The sequence below is a fragment of the Amblyomma americanum genome, chromosome 7 (genome assembly GCF_052857255.1).
Source record: "Amblyomma americanum isolate KBUSLIRL-KWMA chromosome 7, ASM5285725v1, whole genome shotgun sequence".
NCBI classification, from domain to species: Eukaryota; Metazoa; Arthropoda; class Arachnida; order Ixodida; family Ixodidae; genus Amblyomma; species Amblyomma americanum.
The window spans coordinates 141,295,247-141,312,189 of record NC_135503.1 but is presented as its reverse complement, the minus strand read 5'-3'; the positions used below and the strand labels follow the sequence as shown (position 1 = coordinate 141,312,189).

Genomic DNA, 16,943 nt, shown 5'->3' with positions numbered 1-16,943 from the left:
AGCCAAGGTCCTGTTAAGGCGCTCGGTGAGCCTGTGTTTGCGGGTGGTATGCGGCAGTTTTACGGTGGGCGGTGTATCTTATGCTCACAATCGCTGACATGGATGGATGGATGGATGGATGGATACGGCTGAACCCTTTACATCGGGTGGTGGCTCAAGCCACCTAGCCATGTCTTGTGAAATTTCACTCCTCTCTTGCTTTTAGCCACCAATCAGATAACCTTCGCTTGGTTACTTCTAACCTCTTAAAATCCACTTTCCCTTCACTATCCCTAAACCCCAATGCCTTGGGTAAGTCAGCCCCGCTGCCTTCCACTGTAGGGTGAAGCCCTTTACAGAAAAGTATCAAGTGTTAAGCTGTTTCCTCCTCCTCTCCGCACGCAATGCACAAAGTGTCTATCTCCTTGTATCTGACTCTATACGTCTTAGTCCGCAGAACTCCAGTCCTGGCCTCAAACAACAAAGAACTTCCCCTACAATTATCATAGATATTTTCTTTGACAATTTCCTGTTTAAAGGTTCGGTATGTTTCTAGTGCCAGTTTCGTCAGCATCCCTGTTTTCCACAAAGCTCTCTTTTCCTTTAACCTTTTTCTTAACCGATAATTGCTGATTTGCCCCCTTACTGCTGTCCAGATATTTGCTTGTCAATTTTCTAGTTCGCTTTCTCCATTTCGTGTCAACATTCTTTATATACAGGTATCTGAAAACTTTCCTAGCCCACCGCTTTTCCTCCATCCTTCTCAATCGTTCCTCAAATGCTATCTTACTGCTAGCCTCTCTGCTCTCGAAAGACGCCCATCCCATATCACCCTGTACCCCCTGATTTGGTGTATTGTCATGTGCTCCCAAAGCTAACCTCCCTACTCCCCGTTGCCTAATTTCCAGCCTTGCTTGAACATCTGGCCTCATACACAGGACCGCATTCCCGAAGGTCAGGCTAGGGACCTTCACCCCTTTCCAGATCCCTCTTACCACCTCATACCTATTGTAATTCCACAGTGCCCTATTTTTCATGACAGCTGCATTCCTACTAGCTTTATTCATTACATATTTTTCATGCTCTGTCAGATACTCAACACTGTTATTTATCCACACCCCAAGATACTTGTACTCATTCACTACTTTTAGCACGAACTCCTGTATTCTATGCTCGCCGCCCTCTTCATTAAATGTCATGACTGCAGATTTTTCCTTACTATACTTGAAGCCTAATCTATCTCCCTCTGTACTGCATATGTCTAACAACTTCTGCAGGTCTTCCTTGTTGTCAGCCATTATCACTATATCGTCCGCATATATTAGTCCCGGTAATGTCTGTTTAATCAATTCCCCTTGCTTGAAAAAAGATAGGTTGAAACCTAGTCCGCTCCCCTCTAGCTTGGCCTCCAAATCTTGCAGGTACAACATGAACAACAAAGGGGACAGAGGACATCCTTGTCTAAGCCCCCGCTGTATCTCTACAGGCCCTGATACATTTTTTTCCCATTTTATGAGCACTCTGTTACCTCTATATATATCTTTTAAAAGATTAATTACTCCATTTTCCACATCCAATGTGCCCAATATGTCCCACAAATGCTCCTGAGTAACGTTGTCATAGGCTCCCCTAATATCCAGAAATGCTAGCAATAAGGGCCTATGTTCCTTTTCCGCAATTTCTATACACTGTGTCAATGAAAATAGATTGTCCTCCAACCTCCTTTGTTTCCGGAACCCATTCTGTAGTTCCCCTAACACCCCCTCGTTCTCCACCCAAGCCGGCAGTCTATCCTTTATAATTTGCATCACCACCCTGCAAACCACAGATGTCACTGTTATGGGGCGATAGTTACTTACGTCTGCTTTGTCCCCCTTTCCCTTATATATCATGTTCACTCTACTTAACCGCCATTCATCGGGAACTTTCTCATCCACTATCATTTTGTTCACTACCTGTATTAATGTTTGCTTGGATTTTGGTCCTAACTTCTTTATCAACATAATCGGGATACCATCTGGTCCTGTTGATGTGCCACTAGGAACCTTCTTCTCTGCCCTTTCCCACTCTCCTTGCTCAAGTGAAGCTATTGCTGTAACCGGTCTATCCTCCTTCGATAAATTATGTACCACGTGCTTTGCTGAAAATTTTTCCGTCATCCTTGTTCCTATGTGTTTTATTGCTTCATCCCCTTCTAGTCGAATACCCTCATCTGTAACAATATACCTTTGTTCTAGCCTAGTTTTATGTGTGCATTCATGTCGCCTAATATAATTATCTCGCCCTGTCCTCCTAGCTCATCAATGTCGCTTGCAATACATTCTAACATTTTCCTGTTTTCCTCTTTGGCATTAACCCATGTCCACAGGTATACAAAGCCAAGGAGTGTTTGCTTGCCTGCCACTGTTCCTTTTAGCCATAAATGTTCCATGCATCCCAGTCTAACCCTTTGAAAATTCATACTTTTATGAATGAATGCCCCCATTCCACCTCCCTTTCTGCTGCCCTCTGTTCTATTGCAATATTGCCATGCGTAGTCTGGGTTACAGGGTGGTTGCTCCATGTCTCTAAGATGTGTTTCCGCTAAACCATATACCATTAATTCTTCCTGTCTTAACTGTTCTTCTATTTCCTCCCATTTCAGTCTATTCCTGCCACCTTGCATGTTAATGAAACCTATATCTGAATTAACTTGGCCCTGGCGCTTGCGTCTTTTTCTTCCCCATGGTTCCATTGTCCGTTTGATCTTAATTCTTCCTTCTCTACACTGGTTCCTTCAGAGCTCTGGGTCCCCCCAAAAAAGCTGTTGCCTGGCGACCTATCCGACTACCCACCTTCTTGGCAGTGGTACCACCGTAGTGGATGCCATCCTGTGCAAAAGGGTGGGGCCTAACCTCGCACACTTCCCTGTTGACCTCCATCACCTCGTATCTTAGTCGTCGACTCAATAGCCTAATTACCCGAATAGTCTCCACGACCCTCCTTTCCGTTTCGCGAGCCTGCCTCTGGACCTCTGGGATTGTGCATATGGTCACATGCACACTCTCAGAGGCCTCTCTAAGCCTACGCATCCCCACCTCCAACTGCGTCTCAAGATTCTGGCTCCTCCCCTGCAGTACATCATTGAGACCAGCATGGATGACCACAAGGTGTTCGCCATCCATGCTGCCCACCACCACCTCCCGGGCTCTGGCCGTTGCATCCACCATGCACTTTCCCGACTGAGCCTCCACCTGCACCCGCCTGTCTGCCTTCACTGCCGTCAGAACGCCTCCCTCAACCCTCGCTACATTCGAGTCCCCGACCACCAGAACTCTCCTGCGCCCCAAACGTTCGCTTCCTAATTCCATCTGTTGGCCTCCGGATCGCTCTAGCTGACTCTCCTGCCGCTGTACGCTATTGTCGCGAGTTTCCATGCCCGCTTTAACCTTTTTCATTTCGTTCTCATTTTTCTCACTCAATGCTCGCTGCACTACAGCACTGTACGATCGACGAGCCTCGTCCCCCACCTGACCCTTCTCCGAACTGGGGTGCCCAGCCGGCCGCGACCTGAGAGCTTCAACCTGTTTTTCTAGCTGGGTCCGCTTTTCCCGCTCTTCTTTAATCTCGCCCACCATTCGCTTCAACAGGGCGGCATTATTCTCCTCCTTTTTAATCAAATCGGCGACCTGAGCTTCCAGCTGTATCCGTGCCTCTCGTTCGACCTGCCGGTCCGCATTAAGTGCATTAAACCCAGCTTCCCATTCCCCTTTTAACGCATGAACGGCGTCCCCAAACCGCTTGCACATCTTACACACGAAGCTAGCCTCATACGCCTCGGCTAAGCTCCCGAACCCTGTCTGATCTAAGTAACACCAACGGTCGCACTCCGGGCACTGTACTAACTCCCCGTCCTTGTCCTCCTTAACTTTCCTAGCTTGCCGACCCATCGTCCGGCCGACTACGCCTTGTGAAAGCCCGCCAAAATTCCTTTGCGTAAAAACCCGCCAAGAATATTACACAAAACTTCGGCACTACGCAACGTAAAGGCCCGCCAAAATTCCTAGAGAAGAAACCTTCGGCACTAGTCAACGTAAAAGCCCACCAAAATTCCTACACAAAAACCTTCGGCACTACGCAACGTAAACGCCCGCCAAAAATCCTACACCAAAAACTTTCAGCAATACGCAAGGTAAAAGCCTTCCAAAATTTCTACGCAAAAACCTTCGGTACACACACTTCCGCTAGCCTTTCTACCCTTAACTCGGTTTAAAACTACTGCCCGAAAGCATGTACAAGCGCAAACACCAAAAGGCACTTAGCTTCAGACGTAGTCGCTGGAGCTCCGAAAAAAAGCGTCCGCCTCCGACGGTGTCACGAGGCATAAGTTGAAATATGAATGCCGCACCATGATCAGCGATAAGTACTTCTGGGGCACGTGTCGAAGAACGACTGACTCGGTGAAAATCTTCGCCACATCCACAGCTGTTACTGTAGCCAAACTCGCGGTTCGGAGTAGCGCGTGAGGTAGCCCGTTAGACATGAGTTAGCCATTAAGTACGCGAGCTTCCAGGAGGCGCCGCCCACGATCCCGCCTGTCCGTGCTAGCATACGTGTTCCGGACCTGCTGGCGAAAGGAATCCGAACTTTGGTTATCAGCCTCCCTGTTCTCGAACCAAGGATTGGCTCCGTCTTTGAGAACGAAATAAACGTTCCGAAGCTTCTTTGCAGGGCTCCACTGGTTGAAATCGGCCACCCACTCAAACTAGTTAAGGCAGTCTTCAGCGTCTTCAAAAGTGGCGCCATGGAAGCTGGCTGGCACACGGGGTTGCTGAAGCGTCAAGGGTGACGCGCTAGCCTGAGGCATGGGGATATGCTCAACGGTTCGATGAGTGGGCGCCACTGATCGACCCAGGGGGCCAAACTCTGAAACCAGTCCCAGGAGGCGGCGGCTGCTGGGGTGGACGGGCGTGCAGACAAGCGTAGCTGGTCGGGAGTCGATGAGCGGCTGTCTGGAGGGGTCCTGGACATGGGGGCGTCCAGCCCGCAACCTCAACTAGTGTCACGTAGCAGTTGGGGTTGGTACCTCGCGTGAAGACGGCAGAGAAACGCCAACACCGAAAAACTCTGAGAAGATGCAAAAGCAGAGAAAGATGGCCGGAGCGGAAAGTGAGATTCTTCTTAAAGTCACCAGCATGGCGCACGAGCTGCGTGCCGAGCAGCCGCCGAGCCGCTATTCTTGCTTACGCAGCAATATCCCCTACATTTGAACTGAGCTCCAGTCATCCTGCGAATGGCAACTCACCGGCATAGAGCAAAGGGAGATCGCGGTGTCCAGCTCGGACCCAGCTGCGCAAAAGTAGCAGGTGGGTTGGGCTGTCCCTGAGAACCACAAGCTCCCGGCCATCGTACACGATATCGAGTCGACACATTAGCGGGGTGTAATCATAAGGCTCAAGAATCAATAGATGTTATTACCACCGCCCCACCACAGCGTCCCTCCATTTTCTTCCCCTACTTCTTCCCTTCTTTCCCCATCGCCGCCCCTCCGTTAGTTATCTGGCTTCCTATACGCGACGGCTCGTGGTGGGTTCTGTATAAAGGTTCGCGCCGTAAAAACTATGAATTATAGCCACAGGTTGTATATTTAAAAAATAAGAAAATGGCTGGTGGTTTAGCATTGCTAAGCACGAAATATTGTGCCAAAGCACAATATTTTAACGTCGACACCACCGTCACGGAACTCAAAGCGCATATGAGGTGGCCACTGAACCAGGGAGCACGTTATGAGCGTTTTCTTTTTCATCGTTAATGCCTCTTTATGAAATGTACGCCGGGGGCCTATGCTCCAGTGCCGCGTTTCTGCAGCAATGTTGCGAACGCCAACGCGTATTGCTCTAGTGCTGTGTTTCTGCCACAACGTTGCCCATGCTAACGCAAGCAGGGCACATCTATCTCATTGTCGCCACATAGTTCAAAGCGCGAATATTACTTTAACAGTAGTATTAGTTGAAGAAGAAGACGATGTGCAGTGAACAGCGCGAGTGTGTACTGCACTCTGAAACGAGGCGTGATCGGCTGTAGCGATAAAAAAGATTAAAAAAGTTGGGCTGAGGCTTAGCTAAAGTGTTAAGCCTGGATATCTCTAAGCGAAAAGCTTCGTGGCGATGCTCGTGGTTTAGCTTAAGGTTTGCTACATAGGCTTGCAATTTGGGTATACCTTTCTAGCTTTTCCAAAACGTGTTGTCTTAGGTATACAAAGCTTGTACAATCGTCTAAGATCCCGCAAATGCCATAGTCTCTCACAAACGTTACACACGTGGCCGAACGGGTTGTCCACAAAGTCTGTCGTAAAGACCTTCGTAGCGCTGACGCCTTCACCGAGTTTCAACATGTAGTCTGTGTACCGGCGAGTCTTTACCTCTTCTTCCATAGCATCGTAGTCGTCGTCTTCACTCTGTTGGCTGCTAACACTGGTAGCAGACGCGGCTAAGAGCCGCTTTTGAGCGTCTTGTCGTCGTCGTTTATCGAGACGCTCCTCTCGTTGCTCGGGTGTTTCGGTTGCTCGTTTAGCTCTGGCCTGTCCATTCTTTCCTCGAAACCGCTCGACGTCTCCAGAAGTACAGTCTTCTCTCACCTGGACACTTTCAATTGACGCAGCCAAACGGCGCAATTCAGCGTCCTTTTGCCGCCGTTTAGCAAGGCGTGCCTCTCGTGATTCTGGCGTTTCAGCCGCTTGTCTAGCCTTGCACTTTTCATATCTTCGCTGCTTTTGAGCCAACTCCCCCGCTACCACTTCTGGGTCTTCTCCTTCCATGGCGAAAGGTCAGACGACGGAGGCAGCGCGCGGCGGCGACGACGGCTGTGGCAGCAGCGGCCACCTGCGCTCCGCGTGACGTCACTCGGTTTCACGGTCAGACGACGGAGTCAGCGTGCAGTGTCTACGACGGCTGCGGCAGCAGCGGCCACCTGCGCTCCGCGTGACGTCACTCCGCGTGACGTGCAGTTCCCAATGAAGGTTATCTGTTCGCAGCGCCACGGGTTCGAAACCCTAGACGCGACAATATTTACTTATGGTTTGCCCACGGCCACTCTCAAAGTCAAGTTACACATAATCCGGTGAGCCAGATTGACCTCGTAATGCAGTGCTTTCGAACTCAAACGTGCTTGAGTGAAAGCCCGGTAATATTCGTGCGAATGCCTGGCCTTGATGTGAACTCTTCGATGAAAAAATCTGCTAACCGTTAAGATAAAAAAAACAGGAAACTTGCATGTGCACAATGAACTCTCGCATGCATGTGTGAAACAAAAGATTTTTCGGCTCCATTTCTATTCTTTTTTTCACATTTTCGGCTCACAACTGAAACTACCAGGCTAGCTATACCTTTGCGAAGTACAAATTTCTCCCACAAACCTTTTCGCTCGAAGCTTTTAGCGTTGTTAGAAACAAATATCGTCCTTGGACGACGGTATTCGATCACGACAGCGACAAAGACAGAATTCTGCCTGACTCCTATGGTGCTGCAGCCGTGGCGAAAATCGCGCTTTACACAAGAAGCACAAGCCTCTCGTGTTGAGAACGCAGTCTGTAACGCAATCCTTATAACGCCATCTTGCGCTCTTTTCCAGGTGTCATCTAACATAAAAACAATTGCTAGTGAAGAAAATGTGACGCCGCCACATAAAAGTCACTTAATAAAAAGTGGCGTATTCTGCTCAGAGTTCACTACAGGGTGACGACTGATGCTGACGTTCGATAACAATATGGCCTAATCGAAGAAGTTGCACTTTTTTATCGGGTTCATCTTTGATCCTGGCGGGCATTCGAAGACGTTTGCGAAAGCCAGAGAGTTGCGCACAACTTGGTTGCAGTTGGCAGCGAAAGCGTTCTTCACACGCGCTAGGCTGCAGGTCATGTAGCAGAGTGTGATGAAGAACACCTTCGCCTCTGTCAGCTCCTCGCTGATCGGTGGCGTGCTCCCCACTTCGTTGGTAGCACCCAGGAAAGCGGAGTAGGCGACCTGCAGCGCCGGAATCTCGGGGAACAGGCTGTGGCTGGCACCTCCGGTGGTCGTTTTCGCACACTGCTCTTTCTCTTCAAAGGCTGCCTGTGAGGGCGCACTGAAAATTGATGTAGTCAGTTCACCGCCCGGCCGCCAGTGGAGGCCCTCCCGGTCAATGGCCTTGACCAATTCAACGGCAACGGAGAACCCAAGCCCACCGTAGAGCATGCCTTTCGTGCCCTTGCCGTAGAACAGGGGACGGGCGACCGCGCCAATGGCTACGTCGACGCTGTTTTCCACGTAGTCGTATTCCAAATAAGGTTGCGCGTAGTTCAGTGGGAGGTCGAGCACAGCCTCGTATTCTGGTGTCCTGTTTGTTGCGCGCATGCTCTGGATGGATTCAAGCCAGTAGAAGCCAAAAGAAGAAGCGTTTCCTGGAAAGGGCTCGTAGAGATGTTCTAGGTTTTCGTTGGTAAGAAAGTGGGCCGGCGGCCACAAGCGCATATATACCGAGCCAATCTTTGCGCTCACCACAGCTTTGCTTTCTGTGTCCAGCCATTCAGTCGAGTTAACTAAGCTTATGGTGGTGGACAGCAGCCGCTCGAACGCCCCGTCGACAAGTCGCCTGTCAGTCTGCGTTACCCGTGACGAAAAATATAGCGTGAGCAGAAGCACTTTATATGCAACCTCGATGTGCAGACCGCAGAAGGCCGGCCGCAGAAGGTCCACTTTCTGCTGGTCTCCGTAGCGCGTCAGCAGCAGACGGCTGTCTGCCACCGGCGCGTAGTGTTGGACAAACTGCCACGCCAAAAACTCCAGGATTTGCGCGTTCGTGTAGTTTCCCAAGAGCTCTCCGATGGTTAGGAGGAAGTGCTTATTGTTCACGACCATCTCGTCCTGCTCTGTCAGCTCGGGCCTTAGAGCGGTGGCATGCTGCAGTGCCCGCAACCACCGAGACGTCTCTATACTCTGTGTGTAAACTTCTACCTCGCCGATCGGAAATACGGACGCGTCTTTGGGCGACGCTTCCAGGGCCGCGTTGAGAGCTTCCAGAATTTCGCCCTCCAGCCTCTGCGCCTCGATGGCGCGTTGCTCGCTGTCTGCTTTGACGTCTCCGATGAAGGCACGGTAGTACTGCGTCCAGTAAGCAGCGTAGCTCCCCGCAATCTTCACGCTGCGATGGTAGTGGAGGTAGAAGGGCAGTCGAGGGGCAGCAGTTAGTAGGATGTTCCACTTGCCATGCTTCATAACAGCTCGCAGAGAGAACCACAGGGCCACCTGCCAGTTGTAAGCTAGAGTGACGAGCACACGCAGGGCGTCGCTATCCGTGGGGGACGCCTCCGGCCACGGAATGTCGCGCCGTTCGAGAAAGGTGCGAAACTCGTGCAGCGTCGACCCGTACTCGGAAAGGTTGCTCATGCAGGACTCAAACATGGCCAACGCCTTAAGGCCGACGGGGAACAGAGCCGACCCATCTTGCAGTGTAGTCCTGATGCCGAAAAGCCAGGAGTAGACCATGTCGTGCATGGTGGACGTGTCGAAGTCCCGCAACTGTGTCCTGCCCTTTGGCGGCGACCACTTCGAGCATACGTGGGCTCTGAAATCCTCGCACGCGTCGATGCTGCGGTTCAGCGCGTCATTCAGGAGGAACGCGTGCAACCGGCAGTCTTCGGTGGTGCACAATATTTTGCTCCGTCTGCGGGAGTCGCTCTGAATGACGATCAGGACGACAGCCAGAACGAGGAATAGCGTAACCGCCAGCGCCATGGCAAGGATCAGTTCTTCCCGACAGAATAGTCGCCTTGCGCTCCTAAATGCGTTCTCCGGAGTTCTTTGCTGCAAGAAAGAAAGGCAAGACGCGGGGCTGAATATTTTCAACAATTTCTCCTTCTTTTTTATCGGCGGCTGCTTAGATGCGGCGCATTGACCCACGCCTCTCTGGGCCAGCTCCAGAGCGCACACCAGTGTTTCTATTTTCATTTGTTCGTTTATTTATTGATACTGCAAGCCAAAATACTGGCCCAAGCAGGAGTGATTTACAGTTACAAGGCACGACATGGCAAAGCACGACAATAAAAGCTAACGCATAGGATGAAGGCAGCAGTAATGTTACTAAAACATGTAAATTCTTGCCCTAGCACAATAACCAACACAAAAAAATTGGCTGCGGAAAGTATTTGAACCGCTACAAAGTTAACTGGCTGTATCAGAATGCGTTATGAAAAGTGGCTGGCCTGGACGCCGTACGCTTTGCTTTGTTACTGGACGACCGCTGTTGACTTGCAAGCTTCGCTGCCGAAGCACTAACTACCGAATCTCACCCCTTCCCGTGAGTAACGTACTATCAGTGGCAGCTGTATAGTTACTGCACTTCACCGCTTCCTCCCCAAAGGTCACATGATCATTGATGGAACGTTGGCGAAGCTGTTCACCTCGCCGAAAGTGCCTCGAATCGCTGTCGCATCGATAATGCAGATAACTTTTCCGGCTACTTCAGACCAAGTATAGGTAACCACATTTTTGCTTGCCTTCAACCAAATGAGCAGCCCAGGATAAGCTGCTTCGCCTCTTGGACGCGGTGTGCAAATGATTCAAAGTAAATAATTTATAAATAGACGAGTAAAAAAATTAATTCATGCTTAAGTTCAAGATACAAAAAACTGGTACATTAGGCAAAAACGCGTGCAAGTAGCACAAAAGAACAAAACACAGAACAGGAAGGCTCATGGGCTCTGAGGCGTGTATAACAACTCCGATCTAAAAACCGGAATAGATTTAATGAGAAATAGCAGCATAAATACAATCTCAGTAAATGTGACCTAACAGCACATTATATCTAGAAGATTTAGTAGGCTATGTTTACATTGGTAAAACAGTACGGATTAAATAACTTTGGCGCTTGCCTACAAGTGAAAAATCCTGGCAGGCAAATTGTGAGACCTTTACAGAAATATCTCGGGTACAGATTTTAAAAGAAGAGTGGATATATCTTAAAAGTATTTGGTGGAAATGGGTGATTTACGGTAAGAAACCAGAACTCAAAAATCTCTTAAGCGTGGTTTGTGCGCGAACCACTGCCGTGCCAACTTCCGGGAGAACGGGTAGTAAATGCAGTCATGTTCTCTTGAAGTGCAGAGCGTTTTCGTTTGTTGGCCTTGTAGATTTTTTGCATTTAAAAGCGACAAAGACTGATGTTATACGCCGCACTTAAACTACTGAAATAACGGCCCCGTGACCGCGAGGTAAGGAGTTTTTGCTGATATTTTCTGCTTTTGTAGTCGCCTCGAGAATAGTTCGCGCAAAGCAGAGCATTTGCATCGCCTCAACGGCGTCGATGGCGTTATTCCCCGTACCGGGACAGTGGATAGAGAATCCCAATAAGGAGAGATTAAACCATCTTCCCTGGGATGAGGCGTGATCCTGGCGAAAACCCTCGACAAAGCAACCTTTCACCAAAACACAATTTAGCATAGTAAGGGGAATGAGGGATATGGGAGAGGAATTTGCCAGTTGTGCAGTTAGGCCGACGATGACGACGAGCTGTTCAGAAAAAGGTGTAATATTCTACCCTTCTTTTCCTTACGTACACTACCCTACTTATAATACCCTACCTACCCTGTCCTACCTACCCTACCCCACCCTACCCTACCCTACCTTCTCTTACCCTAACCTCCCTGTCTGCCTGCCCACCCTTTCACACACCCACCAATCTACCCTGCTCATACGGCAGGAGCCCTTACCAGGGCAGAGCCGGCGGTGTTCGGAAGCTCCCTTTGTTTGTGATAGCCTGTAACTTACGACGGATAGGAGACAACACGTTTTAGTGTACGAAAGCACTAATCCGAAGGGTAAACCTCAAGCAAGACCTTCCTATGTGTGGGTTTGCTCCGGGAGCATGGCAACGGCGACATAGCAACCGCAGCGTCATTGACGTGAAATGAATAAAAATAAATAAATATCGCTGCGACTGGCACTCGGACCCGCTGCGGCGCGAACAAATAAGCTTCGCAGCTCAGTGCACGAGAGCACTGCGCTGTCGCCGCAGCCGACCTGTTGTTGCCTTTGTGACATCTGCGCCGTGCGTTGCACGTCGTCGTCTTCATCAGCTTCCCTCTGAAGCGCGAATAGATCAGATCAGCTTAAGCTACATCAGAACTTAACCCGAGTAATATCGCCCGCAGATATGCCGACGACCCAGAAAAGCAAACCCAACAGCGAATCAGGCTAAACACATGCGTTCGCACGTCTGCTCGATTCAACTACGTTAAAACCCTGCCATTCCTTTCCTTGCCGCCTTTGAATTCACAGCCATTGAGGAAAAATATTGGAGGGGAGACTTAAGCTCCGCCTTAAGGGTATGAAGTGATAGAGTTAATGGGTTAATGCCCATATATGCGGAATTGGTAATTCCCTGCTTTACATTCGTAGATCTCTGGGAGTACTCATACCACTCCTGGCGAAATGATATAGCGGTTAATCAATGCGCCACTCTCTTGCTTCGGTCACAGGTGATGCGTATTTAGGGCTGCTTAAAGGCAGAGCGAATCACAGGCCCGTCAACGCAACGGTTTGGTCTAAGCCCCCTTTTCCCAGCATTTCATCCCAGAAATGCCTAGCACACGGCCCGGGGAGGTCTGTACCCATTAGAAAACTGGTGGGTACGCGGCGACACTGCAGATCGAACCCAGCATCTCCTGAATGCGGGGCGGATGCTCTTGCCGCAGTGGAGGTCTCCGGAATAATAATTTCGACCACCTCAGTATCTTTAACGTGAACTGACATCGCACAGCACACGGGCGCCTTTTGCGTTTCGCCTCTATAGAAACGCGGCCGCCGTCATCGGGTTCGAACCTGTGTACACCGCCTCAGTAGAAGAGCGCCTTAACCACTGAGTCACCGCGGCGGGTAACGCTTTCTCGGTATAATAACATCATCATCATCATCATCAGTCTGACAACGTCCGCTTCAGGAGAAAGGCCTCTCCGATATCTCTTCAATTAACCCTGTCCTGTGCCAGCTGCAGGCACCATATCCCCGCAAAGTTCTTAATCTCATCTGCCCACCTAACTTTCTGCCGCCCCCTGCTACCCTTGCCTTCTCTCGGAATCCACTCCGCGTTAACCTTAAGTACCAGCGGTTATCTTGCCTTCGCTCTACATGCCCTGCCCAAGACCATTTCTTCCTTTTGATTTCGACTAGGATGTCATTAACACGCATTCGTTCCCTCACTCACTCTGCCCATTTCCGGTCGCTTAACGTTGCACCTATCATTTTTCTTTCCATGGCTCGCTTCGTTTTCCTTAACTTACGCTGAACTATTTTCTTTAGGCTGCACGTTTCTGCTCCGTACGTGAGTACCGGTAAGATCCAGCTCTCGCATACTTTTCTCGGTAAACGCTTTCCCGGTAATAAATGCGTCTTCGGAACCGTCGAAAATTGCAAATTGGTTTTTGGGAAGAAAATGACGCAGTATCTGTCTCATCTCGGTGGACACCTGAACCGCACCGTAAAGGAAGGGTTAAAGGAGGGAATGAAAAAGAAAGAGGGGCCGTAGTGGAGGGCTCTGGAATAATTTCGACCACCTGGGGATCTTTAACGTGCACTGACATCGCACAGCACATAGCAGCCTCCATAGCAACGGCATTGTATTAGAGCGTTAAGATCTACTTCTCGCGCTTCGGGTCTCAGCGCTATGCGTTATAGCACAAATCGTAACCCACTGGTTGCCATGGTAACTAAGGTGGTTACATAATGGAATAAAATAATAACAGGCGCCAACGTGAAGCCCCAGCACCACAACAAGGAACTAAATGATGTCGATCCGGTATAACGAGTGTTATAAGGAAGACCAATTTACAAAAATAGGATTTTTCAGGTACAAATATGGGTTTCACGGCACTGTAATGGCAGGGTTGGCGAGCACCAGAAAACCGGTGAATAATATTAACTAGTAACCTGGTTAACCACCTCCAATAATTAACTTTTTAACTATTAGAGTTATACTCTTAGTTACAATTAGAGATTAGTAGCCGGTCGTTAGTAATAGCCTTATCAGTTTGTAGAATTTCGAAAACGCTATATTGCCCTTGGCGCGGTGGCTTTGGTTTTTTCGACTAGGTACTTGCACTGGAGGGGTTGCTTTGCCTGCATGCTTTCGACGCATGTAATTTCGCACGGTGCAGCCAGATTTGCAGAGCCACAGCGGCGAGGGTAATCGTATTTTCGAAATTCCAAAAACTTATCTGGCGGTTACTAACGGCCGGCTACAAATCCGTAATTGCAACTAAACGCCTAACTCTATTACTTAAAAACTTATTTATTGGAAATTAGATAACGATCCTAATAGTTATGATCCACCGTTTTCTGGTGTCCGCCGAACTTGGAAATATCATGCCTCAAAAGCCATATTTTCGCCTCAAAAATCCAACTTTTCAAAATTTCTCAAAGTCTGCCTTGTAACACACGGTATATATTCCTGTCTGGCGGGCGTCAAAGCCGGGTCACTTAGTAGGATATCTGGGCGAACTGTTGGTCGCAGAATGTTACAGATGGTGTCATAGGTAGTGGTTGTTTATTAAAATAATAGTAAAAAGGAAGGAAAAGTTTTTTGCTATCCCCGGCATCTGCCATCGATACTGAAGCACCTGAGCTGGGGCAGCGGAAATAAAGGATACCCCAGCTCAGGTGCTATAACCCCAGATGACCCCAGATGGTGTCATACGATTCAGCGTTTCGTACATCATAAACCTGCTAGTTACGTTAGAGCCTAGGTCGCGGCAGGGATTCGAACCGCCGACCTAGGTATCCCCAAATCCTTGCCTTTAAGAATCTTCATATGAACATTGCGGCTCAACCGTTGGTCGCAGTGTTCGTAATGGTGGCATACGATTTCGCGTTTCGTGAAGCATAAACCTACTAGTCAAGTTACTAGTTATTTACTAGCTAGTTAGTCTAGCTCGCGGCAGGAATTCGAACCGGCGACTTATGCTAGGTGTGTTAACGCTCGATATTAGATCGCTGCCTCAGCGTCAGCTCATTATTCCGTTTCGCCTTCAAAAAGGCGTCTTTGCTGTGCGATGTCAGTGCACGTTATTGGTCGCATCCGGTAAATATATTGCCCATGAGTTCTGTTGTCAGGGGTGATCTGCATTGAACCGCAACAAAGTGAACGCTATGATAAACATCCCTATGATGGTGCGATCGATGATGGAGCTAGAGTAGAATCAGGGCTGCACAGAAGACGGCGGCACCGCAACGAAATGGAATATTTGGCGCTATTGGGATCATGTGATCGCCACTCCTTAAACAGCTTTACAACCGGTGTGAGGGAAATAGTCGCACAACTGTGCTGCTTGTGGGAACATATGTAGGAACACTAAAATGCAGGAAAGCTGGGAACGTTATTAGGATCAACCAACACATAGAAGTGCACAATTCATAAGCGGTTATTCACCGCCGACGCGCAAATCCGCCGCTATTAAACAGCGCTGTTTGAGTGTGCAGCGCCCTACAAATTATGCGTCATTCAGCGCCTGAAAGTGCCGAGAAACAGTGTTTAAGTGCAAAATCACTACCATTATATTTAATTATTTCTTGCCCGAATCATTCACCTTGTTAGACAACGGGGTTAGACCATAATCTGCAAGAAATCTCAGAAAGCACGGTTCGTGGAGCTGCGTCGACCGATCCAACATGATAACAGTGGCCGCGCATACTCACCATCCCAACAATATCCAAAGCTTCCACAGAAAAGACACCGGGGCTCAGGACCTTCCCTGCTTCGGCTTCTGTGCACTCGATCTGGCTGCGAGGGTCCTGGGGTGAAGCGAGGCACGGATCCAGGTTGGCGGCCGCCAGGGCATCGTACAGACGCATCGTGTCAGCTGACGAAAGCGAGAGTGGGCTTGCTGGGTTCACGGTGGACTGTGGAGGCGACACGTTCGGGCTGCCCATCAACTGGCCGGAGGCAGGCCCAGAGGCACCGCCGGACACCTCGGTAGAAACCCGAGCCGCTGCTGTCTGTGACGTGGATTTGCCTCCAGCGGCTGTGCCTGACGAGCCTGGCTTCCTTTGGGAACTCGAGCGGTCGCCTTTGCCGGGTCTCGTCGGCTTTACCCTTTTCGCGCTTTGCACGAGCTGCACTGGCTGTGATTTGTCGCGGGTAAGACCAACACCATTGATAGGAGCCTTCTGCAGGGATTTTTCGCGAACGCTGCTTCGTGGTACTGGAGAAGGCAGTTGATGAACCGACGGTGGCGTCGCAGAGGCGCCGACTTCACCGTTTTCCTTAACGGCCTGCGGTGTACGGTGACCGACGGTGCTGTCTGAGGCGGATGTTGGCGCAGACGCCTGGTTCGAAGTAGTGCTCTTCACCCGGCTCTTCTTACTCCTCGTCCCTGGTGCGTGGCTGTCGGAAGGGACTGAGCGGGAGCTTTTGCTCTTGCTTCCCGCGCCTTTTTTAGGAGGTTGTGGGGCTTCGATCGCCACCAGTTCTTTTGAGGAGCTTGTTTTGGCGGCGGCCTCGATCTGCATGCTTGGTCGGTGGTCAGTCTGTAGAACTCCAAATCGCTTCCCTATTCCGAAGCTGTCTCCACCGCGTTGAACCGTGTCTCCTTATTCTTTATATGGGACGAGGTGGGTTTTGGTGGCGAGACCACCTTTATCTGTCGAAAGTGTTTTTCGACACTTGGCCGTCACCGTGAGGTCTGAATAGCGCTTTCAAATACCTGCGTCCGGAACGAGAGGAACTGGTTAGTGCGGCCACAGAGCAAAATCGTGGTAGGAAAATGTGTGTTCGGACAGCGAAGAGTGATGCAGCGGCTGCCCGTTGAAAGGAACCAGTTGAGTGTCAAATTCAATATATACATTAATTTATGTGCACTTATGTACAGAAATACCTAAGCGAAACAGATCACATTTCGGGCTGCTTTTAATTGAGAGATGCTGTTCAGGGCTACCGAGTAGCCATGATCTTCTTGTTCG

At 49.7% G+C, this 16,943-nt stretch overlaps 1 protein-coding gene across 1 annotated transcript; it reads right to left on the bottom strand.

Annotated features, from left to right (window-relative positions):
• Positions 1–7,727: 7,727 nt before the first annotated feature.
• Positions 7,728–16,493, bottom strand: LOC144098116 (endothelin-converting enzyme 1-like). The gene is made up of 2 exons (XM_077630661.1): positions 15,681–16,493; positions 7,728–9,797 (listed from the first exon to the last, which is right to left on the bottom strand). The coding sequence occupies exons 1-2, from the start codon at positions 16,491–16,493 to the stop codon at positions 7,728–7,730; spliced, it is 2,883 nt and encodes a 960-aa protein (XP_077486787.1).
• Positions 16,494–16,943: the final 450 nt, after the last annotated feature.

What these genes read in the sequence shown, in the direction of transcription:
- LOC144098116 (XM_077630661.1), bottom strand. Translation starts at nt 16,493, where the DNA reads ATGCAGATCGAGGCCGCCGCCAAAACAAGCTCCTCAAAAGAACTGGTG. An exon ending in CTTTGGATATTGTTGGGATG is followed by an intron (nt 9,798 to 15,680) that starts GTGAGTATGCGC and finishes TCTTTCTTGCAG; the next exon opens with CAAAGAACTCCGGAGAACGC.